Source organism: Hippocampus comes, unplaced genomic scaffold (assembly GCF_001891065.2).
Source record: "Hippocampus comes isolate QL1 unplaced genomic scaffold, H_comes_QL1_v1.1 scaffold524, whole genome shotgun sequence".
NCBI lineage: Eukaryota > Metazoa > Chordata > Actinopteri > Syngnathiformes > Syngnathidae > Hippocampus > Hippocampus comes.
Genome location: NW_017805708.1, coordinates 52,616 through 62,734, shown reverse-complemented (window position 1 = coordinate 62,734; position 10,119 = coordinate 52,616). Strand labels below are relative to the sequence as shown.

General features: G+C 47.5%; 1 protein-coding gene across 1 annotated transcript in view; it reads left to right on the top strand.

The window, feature by feature from the left end:
* Positions 1-10,119, top strand: part of sipa1l1 (signal-induced proliferation-associated 1 like 1) — a 35,648-nt gene that overhangs the window by 9,927 nt on the left and 15,602 nt on the right. Inside the window, exons 2-7 of the mRNA XM_019883127.1 lie at positions 5,923-7,432; positions 7,535-7,757; positions 7,882-8,012; positions 8,881-9,069; positions 9,159-9,333; positions 9,997-10,100. Of these exons, the coding sequence (XP_019738686.1) occupies positions 6,035-7,432; positions 7,535-7,757; positions 7,882-8,012; positions 8,881-9,069; positions 9,159-9,333; positions 9,997-10,100 (2,220 nt within the window). The 5' untranslated portion in view covers positions 5,923-6,034. The remainder of the gene's footprint in view (positions 1-5,922; positions 7,433-7,534; positions 7,758-7,881; positions 8,013-8,880; positions 9,070-9,158; positions 9,334-9,996; positions 10,101-10,119) is intronic.

Below are 10,119 nucleotides of genomic sequence, written 5' to 3'. Positions count from 1 at the left end.
TAAAAAAAAAAAAAAAAAAAAAAGGACACAGAGTGATTCAGTTTCAAGTTGGGGAAGAGTGATCGAGACTTTGAAATCAGACCCCTTGAAATGTAGATGTCATCTGCTCACAAATGTTCCGAGAGAAGATTGATGAAGCTAAGCTAAGATTCAAGATGTGGTGGTGGCGGATGTGCCGTAGCTTTGCCGTCTGCCTCCCCGTCACGTGTTCCGGCCCCCCCAAGTGAGTGAGCCGTGCCCTTGAAAAGTCACTTATAGCGCCGACGAAAATGCGTTTGTGTGCCGCGAGACGGCTCGCGGGGGGGGGGCTTTTATCGTTATTACTTTGCCGCATCTGCTGTCTGCGCTTCGGTGGCCGAGAGCGAGATGGTTGAAAAAGGACGCGGGGTAGTTGACTTGATGGAGCGACTCCTCGCCTCTTGCATCTATGTCGCTCGTGCCCACGTGCCGTCTCGCTCATCTCCTCCCACATGCTCTCGTATTGAGTGGGGAATCAATCTCGCTCTCCCCCCCTTTTCGAGATCTGCCGCTCTCTCTCTGCCAACTCATTCTGGCCCATTCGTTATCAATCGAATACTCTTCGCTGTAGGCACAAATGAGCGTGCGCCTCTCCAGTCCTGCTGCAATCATCGCCCATCCTACTCTCCTTTTCAATGGCACATCTTATCCGACGCATCCTTTTTCTGCTGTAATTGGAAGGGGGGGGGGGGGATTCCGGGCGACCCGTCAGGCCCAGTGTTCATTTCAAAAACCTGTTGCTTCTACCGTCACGTCTCATATGACAATGAACTTTAAGCAAAAGTTTTGCAAAGCTGTTTGGAATTAATGACATATTTGGTTTATCGGCAAAAATGTTGACGATCGTCTTCCCAATCGAAAGCAGATGTTTGCAAATGTTTTGTTTTTGATTCAACGCAAAGATAATGAGTCCGCTTTCATGGAGGAAGTTGAGAGTAGGGATGGGGCGAGTACCGATACCATCAATGTGGGGCCGATACAGACCTTATTTCAAGGTATCGGGTTTTTGTGAAGGATCCCGATACTGGTCAGCGATACTTAAAGCACTCAGTTCGTCTCAGTGAAATGCATCTATTTAAAAAAAAACAACAACAACAATAATAAAACCGAATATTCCATAGAGGAATCGCTCTCGCTTACTGAGCTACAGTATTTCATTTTATTTATTTATCTTTTTTCGATTTCTTATTCACAAAGTCTCCCACTTGAATATTGAGCGTGACGGGCCTCGCCTCATTCGATGTGCAACCTGTCACTTCCTGAAACATAGGCAGGAAGTGGCTGGGATGTGTTTCCTGTTGGAATGTGAGACGGCTCCCTCGGCTGTTGAGCTGTCAGGAAGGAGCCCCGGTTACATATTTGATGACATCAGTGCCGCAGCCTCCTCAAATCAATGTTTGCCTTCACACACACTTGGTGCTGTATACGTTGTGTACGTCTACATACCGTGACGTGGCTGTGGCGAAAAAGTTTCCCCGGATCGTTTTTTTGGGGTCACTACATTGAAATAAACAAAAGAAATACATTTGAGTAAGATTGTTATTTTGGAAAGAGTCTCTTTTTCAGTGGAGGAGCCGTTGCCCTTCCCCGTTCCTCACTTCAAGTTAAAGCACAATAAGCACTTGTGTTGTTTATTTCTCAGCAAAGTCTATTTTCACTTATTTTTATGTTGTACTGTATTTATTTTCAACCACACATTCATTCAAATGAGAGACAATCTAGATATCCTAAAATGTAAACGCAACAAGTTGGAGTCTGGAACGGATTAATTGCATTTCCATTCATTTCAATGGGAAAAATGTACCTTGATTTATGAACGTTTGGTTTTACAAATGGGGTCACGGAATCAAATACGTTTGTAAGTTGAGTTGCAACTATGTGCGTATGCGTGTGCGTGTAACTCTTTGGTTCCTTCCAGTTCATCTTATTTATTCGGCACGCAGTCATCTGCTTCGTATCATTTTGAGTCCACATGTACTGTAGTGCGACGTGTGCACTTCTTCCAGCCCTACACACTCCTCTTCTCTCTGCAGCGCTGTTCCAACTCTCATTCCCACGCAGAATGTGCCAGTTTGGACATCAGCGCCTCACTTTCCATGCAGTCATCCAACTCAAAAGAAACAAGTCACCTGCTATTCTGTCTGCGCCTAATTTTCCAACCAGAAGTAGACCTGATGAGATCTCATCTTTGCCAGGCCGTGCAAAATAAGTTTGCATATTGTTGCGGAATTCATGGCATATTTCTCTTTTCGAAGGCCCGCCTAATGCAGATCCTTCAGAACTTCGTATACATGCTCTATCCCCATTACCTTGATTTATCCTCTTTGCTCAAGTTCCTCCCCTCATGTTCTCTGCAGCATCTCCCCATCTCAATGTTAATTACACCCAAGCCTCTTTTCCCTATTATTCACCACTCGATACTGCTATTTCTGTCATCCTCTGTGCCATGCCTGATTTAGCTGTTAGCAGTAAGGGTCCGCATTGGCTGTTGAGGCGAAGGGGAGGTGTGCGCGCGCGCGCGGGGGGGTTTGCCGTGCATGTACAACAAACGGCTGTGAGGCGTCACCTGATTGGCACAGATTAGAGGGCTCTTTGGCGGTTGTGCGGAGGAGGCTCTTGCTTCATCGCCGCGGCGACGGCACAGCCCGACTGAATGTGCTCGCCTTCATCTCCATCAGTTTAATGGCTTTCCTTCTTCTGATTGTCATTTGATGGACCGTTTTTTTTGTCATAATCTAGTTAGGATATTAGGTTCTAGCCTCTTTGGCTAATGAACGTCAAGACAAATTGTATTTGTATTCGACAAATATGTCACGGTCAATAGACTGGAGCGTCTCAGGAAAAGATACCGCCGCATCCCCCTTACGTGAGGTTTGTCAAAGGGTGCATCAGACGAGCGTTTTTCATCAAATTCCAAACCAAATGAAGTCTGTGGACGCTTCTCCGTGTTCATTTCTTACCTGGCTAGGCAACCAATGGTGCATTTCCGATTGAAATTGTGATGAACAAGAAATCTGAGGGGAAGATTGTGAAAATGAGGATGACATGATAAATGCATTCCAAACAAGCTGTCAAAATGTGATTTATTGGCTGGAAATGAGCAAAGAAACGAGCTTTAACGTTGTGTCCTATTATTAGCTGCTTGCGGTGGAAGAAATAAAACCCCTCCGTTGTCGATCAACCTTGAGTTAGATGACGCCATTGCCATTTGTGCCCTTTTTTTTTTCCTGTGGCCTTCAAACACTAAATTGCACTTCCTGTACCTTGATGTTCACGGCACTCTAAATTACACCTCTCTGCCTTTTCTCTCTCTTTATCATCATCATCATCATCATCATCATCATCACCTCTTTTTCATTTCCACTTTTCTACATGTTGGCGCTGGCAAGCATTCAAGACTTTGTTTCTGACTTGGCACAGATGCGGTCGGCGTAGCAGTAACCGAGAGACTCATAAAGTCAAATGCCCCGAAAAGTTGTGCAGATTTTTTTTTTTTCTTTTCAGGAAATATGGATTTTCAAAGTACAGGTAACTCTTGCGTAACACAAAACATACACCAGCAGTTGCATAAAGTCACCTCTTTCAGGTTCAGTCAGCCATACAGAACAGACCCGACGTCACACATCTAAGCTCAACAGGGAGCTGTTTGGCTTGCCCATTTATCTTGCCGCACAATTACACTTTCACTTTGAAAAGCTCCGAGCCGAAACTCCGTCACTTGGGTCGTCTGCTACATTGCAGCTTTCAAAGAGAATAATGTTTGATTTATTTTCCGCCCTTCCTTATCTTCCTCTATTTCCTCCCCTGCATTCAGACAAGCTGAGATGAAACGCCGTGTGGCTTTTAAGTGGCTGGAGCTTTAATAACGCAACTTAGTGTTTCCGTTTGCCATGAGGTGGTTGAAATATCTGCATTTTTTTTTTAAACATTTCGAGGTGGGGGGTGCCGCTGAGTGAATTTAAAGCTGCCATCTCCTCTTTAACACCACATGTGATGATTCTTTTGTAGTCACACCTCCAACTATGTAAAAAAATGGAGCTCGCTCGAGGGAGAAATAATCCCCCCCCCCCCCAGAGGTTTCATAATGTCTTTTGATTTCTTGTTGTCTCGCTACGATGTGGACTGGACTGGCTAAATTGGAGTGAAAAATCCCTCACGGTTCAAGACACGACTTGGCTAGACTCAAATTGACTCACCAGTTAGTGTGGGAATATCTTTTAGGTGAACCAGGTGTAAAACTGCCGAAGGTTAAGCAGAATGAAGGGAACTCACTCAGCACGGTGTGTTGTTCACTGAATTGAGTCATTCCTCATTTGTTCTTTCGTAACTCGAAAATTGGCTCTCAGCCTTGTTTACTTTCTGGGTTTTGCATTTCTTCGACCTGAACAGCTGTTGTGTGAACAGATACTATGTTTGGGCAACGCGCTGCTAAATAACGAATGTTCAAACTGAAAAAAAACAAACAAACAAAAACTATCCTCATCAGTTTCAATTGAGGTCGACTGCTCATCTTCCTGAGCTCTCTTGTTTCTCATGTTTCCTGCACTTATTTCGTAATCATCAGGTGTTTGTCAATCACTGCTGTCAGATGCAATGATGCCCATCAAGGCACAACATTGGACGGCAGCCAAAAACAACATAAGCAAGCTTGAGTGAAGGAATGCTATCGCTGCCATAACAGTAACAAGACCCTAAAATGGAGAGGAAATCAAATCTCGCATGCAGTCTATACCGAAGCACACTGGCTCCGCGCCAGGTAGGGTGCCGCGTTTAAAAATTCATTTGACAAGTGCACGTTTTCCCTTCCGTGACGCTCGCTTGAGTTTGAACACTCTTTCAACATATTTTGCAATCAACTCTTTGTTACTCACTGTCTGACGCTGCAAACCTGAACCAATTCCAAATGACTGACGAAACGGTGCTTCGTGTAAACGCTGCGTGTCAGCGGGCTACGGAAGCAGCTAACGGGAAAGTCTTTTCATTTTTATGGATAACGGCAATAATGTCGTATATGAAGTACATTGGAACTGATTTCTTGGCAAGAATCAAATGAGGAGGAAAGAAGAGCATGAAAAGTTAAAGGGTAACATGTATATTAGTCCAACATTGACGTATCGCCCTCTGCTGTCCATTTCAATTGACATCAAAGTGCCCTCGGTCTCACTTGTCACATGTCACCTGTTTTCTGAGTTGGGTCATGTGACGTTGGCAATGCGAGCCCGAGGGCGCTTTGAGTTCAATTTCAGCTGACAGGAGAGAGCAAATGACAAAGTGCCCCCCTCGAGATGGATGAAAATGGGCAGAGAGAGGTAGCAAATCATCTTTGATTGGAGAGGTGTACACACTCCGACCATTGTTTTGAGTGTACTGCACATCTGCAAATACAACATTTCACGTCGACTGATCAACTCACGAGATGATTTAAATCTATTTGTAGTCTTTTGGGGTTTCATATGATCTCCGTCTCGAACCTGAAAGGCTCGTTTAGCATATCAAATGATTCAACGCCGGGTCTCTCGCTCAGGCAACACGCGTTCAGCGACACCCGGCAACAAATGGACACTACTTAGCTTTGAGGTTGAAGCGACGAGCTTCAAACGCTATTTTTTGCCAAACCTCGGTTAAAGCAGAAAAACCCAACAGAATTTGAAGATGTACTTTTGTTTGACATCGATATTGTTAACGAGTCCAAATATATTTGGTCCTATTTAGTCTTTGAAAGTTACTCACTGGCTTCTGAAGAAACGTCAATGTACCACTTCATGCAGTATTAATATTCTCCTGTTAGCTCTTGTATTTTAACGTCATGATTGCTGACCTGCAGATGATTGGAGCTTTTGAATGATTCTTGATTGTCTGAAGGGCTGGCGAAAGAACCTAAAATGTTTTCGTTCTAATTTTCAGGGCGAAATGTGTATTCAAGGGTCGTCACTTCTGTCTGTGGGCATTATGTTAAACCCGATCTAAAATTCAACAAGACCCCACCTGGACCCTCCCAATCCCCCGGACCTCAATAATGACCAGTCTCAAGCGATCCCAGACGGAGCGCTCTGTTGGAGGCTCGGTGCCAGCCACTGATGAGTTCTACACTCGCCGTTTGCGTCTGCCCAACGGAGGGGCGCCACCGCCCCGCAGTGAGAGTGCACACATTTCTTCCTCCTCCACCACTGGCAACAACCCGGGAGTCCCTAAGATGGGAGTCCGGGCTCGAGTGGCTGACTGGCCCCCGAGAAAAGACGGGGGTGGAGGAGGCGTGTGGCATATCACGGTGGAAACGGACTCGCCCAGCTCCACGACCACCAGCTCCTCCGGATCCGGAAGTGGAGATCGAGAAAGACTTGTGGGAAGCGGCGGCGGCGGTGGCAGCGGCAGCGGCAGTGGAGGAGGGGCTGTCTCAGCCGTCACGGCGCACAGTAATTTGTCAGCCAAGCTGGGGCATCTCATCAGCCCTCAAGACTCGTCCATGCTCCGCAATATCCAGAACACGCTGAAGAACAAGATGCAGATGAAGGGAAAGGACAACCGTTTTTTGTCACCCGATGGCTATCTCGGGTCACCCCGTAAGGGGATGAAACGCATTCGTCAGCGGAGTAACAGTGACATCACGATAAGTGAACTGGACGTGGATGGTAATGAGGGCTGGTCTTTCTCCGGGTGGACTCCCATGCACCGGGAGTACGGCAGCACGTCATCCATAGACAAGCACGGAGTCTCGGGGGAGAGTTTTTTTGACATGCTCAAAGGATATCAGTCATCTGAGGCCCCCGATCAACGAAGTCCCGCACCGGAAAGGCTAACCGAGCTGCTTACTGTTGCCCCCGTGAAACAGACCGCCCTGGATTTGCCCGACGGCTCCTCGGGAGCCGCCAGAGGTAGTCCCGCCAGTCGTTTGAAAGAACGAGAGAAGCACTTGAAAAGGAGGTCCAAGTCCGAGACAGGCGGAGAGTCAATATTCCGCAAATTGCGCAGCGTGAAGGTCGAGGGGGACGCTTCGAGGGCCGGCTCAGATGCCGAGGACGGAAGTAAAGGGGACGAGAGTTTACCCCCTCCTAAACCGTGGATGTGCCAAAAAGGCTTTGCCCATTTCGACATCAATTCCTTACTCTTTGACCTCAACGAGGTCATCCAAAGCCGGCAATCGGGAGCCAAACGCAAGAACACCACGACGGGTGCGTCGGCTGCCGCTGCTGCTTCCGCTTCGGCCACGTCGTCCCTCTCTTCCAGTCAGAGCGTGGTGTATGGATCACCCTGCGGCTCACAAGAAGAACTGAGCAAGGAGGGGCTAGGAGGTCATGGGACCAACCCGGCCTTGGACCCGGGTGACGACAAGAGCAACGACCTTGTGCTCAGCTGCCCGTGTTTCAGGAATGAGATTGGCGGCGAGGGCGAGAGAAACATTGCTCCCGCGAAACAGGTAAGCGTGGCGCTACCCCAAAGAGATGACCCCGAGAGATACGGTAAGTCCGAGCGTTTGGTTGAGTGAGCTTTTGTGTTTCTTTGTCTTGACGCTTTGTAGCAGGGCAGCATCGGAAGTGGTGGCAGCTCCGGCAATTCTAGCAATAGTCCGGAAGAAGGCCCGTTGGAGGCCACGCTTACGAGCCATTTTACCAATGCCGGTGTGGCGGTCCTGGAGGCCATGAAAGACGGCCCCAGTCAACATGCCGATCGCTCCAAAAGATACATCGTGGAACATGTTGACCTCGGAGCCTATTACTATCGAAAGTACTTCTACCTCCGAGGTCAGCAAAATGTCCCCGCAGGCACTTTATTTTGTCTTCTCAGTGGTCCGCATGACTTTTACCCTTGACTTGTTTCCAATGAATCTCGACCTACTTATTGATGTTTCCTCCCTGACTTCCCTAGAACACTGGAACTACTTAGGAGTGGACGAGAACTTGGGCCCCGTGGCGGTGAGTCTCAGGAGGGAGAAGCTGGAGGAACACAAGGAGCACGGACAGCAGTACAACTACAGGGTCATTTTTCGAACCAGTGAGGTAAACGTTCTTTTGATGGCGGCGCGGGCACCCGCAGCGGCTCCTCTTGTTATATGTTGTGAGAGGGAAGAAATTTCATCTGAAATGGAGATGCAGTTTTTTTTTTGTTTTTTTTTTTTTTTGGGCATCCATCTTTTTTCTTCTCTCATCTATGGACCAAGATGAACATCGACCTGTTTGTTTTTGGAGAGGCTAATATGAATTAATCTGGTTGTTAGCCAAAGAAACTTGCTGGCCCACCTTAGCTTGTCCAACAGAACATTCCCAAAGAGCCACGATCTTCGCCAGTTCCTATGAATAGATCTGTCTGTTGCTTTACGGCAAGAGGTAACGCTCCCCTATAGATGCATACTCGGTGCCAGAGATCCCTCGGGTGAACACCCACCTACCAGCTTCTCCTTCAGCCTTCATCTGCGAAGGACCAAGTTGTGCCATTTCACAGCTGAGCATGACAAAAATAGTGGCCAAGGTATTTGTGTGGAAAAGGCAAAAAAAAGAAGAAGCCTTGCATTCATTTTGAGGCACGCTCTGACTAATAGCCTCACGAGTCTCCAGGGATGACGCACGATCCATGCGTGCATGTTTTCTTCCATTTTCTTCTTTTTTTTTTTCCTTGCCTTGCTTTTGTCTCTCTGATTGCTATTTTCAGTGCCGCGAGTCGGGTAAGTATAGATACACTCGAGTTGCGTCTGTGTGGGAGTGAGTGGGATGCATGCATGCTGAAGAGAGAGGTCCCCGTGTCCACTGAGCGACATATATCCTTTCCCCAGAAGAGTGGAACCTTTAATTGCCGGGTGGCATCTGTCCATATAATGTACTTGCGGAATCATTGTGAACTTGTTTGTTTTCCCCGTTTTGTCGTGTCCAGTTAAACACCCTGCGTGGCTCCATCGTCGAAGATGCAGTACCTTCCACGTCGAAACACGGTTTAGCAAGAGGCCTGCCCCTCAAAGAAGTCTTGGAGTACCTGGTGCCCGAGCTGAACGTTCACTGCCTGCGCCTGGCACTCAACACGCCCAAGGTCACCGAGCAGCTGATGAAGCTGGACGAGCAGGGGGTAAAAGAGGACGTTTGAGTTTTCTCATAAACGGCACCGCAATCACGAGAGCGCAATCCATGACGTGGGTTATGTTGTTCCCAACGCAGCTAAGTTTCCAGCGCAAAGTGGGAGTGATGTACTGCATGTCAGGCCAGAGCAGCGAGGAAGAAATGTACAACAACGAATCAGCCGGTCCAGCGCTGGAGGAGTTTCTTCATCTTCTCGGGGAGAGGGTTCGACTCAAAGGCTTTTCAAAGTACCGGGCCCAACTGGATGCCAAAAGTATGGACCGACCATGCTCATGCGAACCCTTTCGCCGCGTTCATACCGTGTTCCCGGTGAATTGAATCGGTCTCACGGTAATCGCGTGAATGATTCGCCGGTCCCTTTCGGAGAGCCGTCGTGGGTGGAACACAATGACGTCGATGTGTGACAAAATGAGCAGGGCGGCGTTTTGGTTTCACCGCAAAGGGGGCGCGGGCAGGGAGTCTCAGTTGTCAGCCAACTGTGGAATGTCAGAGGAGTCAAATAGTTGAAGCCAAACTTTGATCATGGGTGAGCGATACTGCTTTGTTGCTTTGAATGGGAATCGACTGAATCAAGCACACCCATACAAATCAAACTATTGACTTCGATAGCTTTTTGGATGACGATTTGGTTCCCCCGAGCAGAACTTCTATCCACGACTGAGGTGGTTATTAGCACTGGGTGGCTACTTAAAAGCATTTTCACAAGCCATCGTCATCATCGTCACCGTCGTTGTTGTTATTACAGCGATAAATCGCTTCAAAGAAAATGCAATTGAACTGACTTGAAAAAGTTTTTTTTTTTTTTTTTAATCGAACAACTTCCGTAATAGCCTGCGCTCGTGTTCTAATTTACTCGTCGTATTACCGTTTTGCGGAGAAGGATTGGCAATTTCACGCTCACTTGTGTTTCTTTCAGCTGACTCAACCGGCACTCACTCCTTGTATACGACGCATAAGGATTACGAGCTCATGTTCCATGTGTCCACCATGCTTCCTTATACGCCCAACAACAAACAGCAAGTAAGTATGCCTTTCTGTG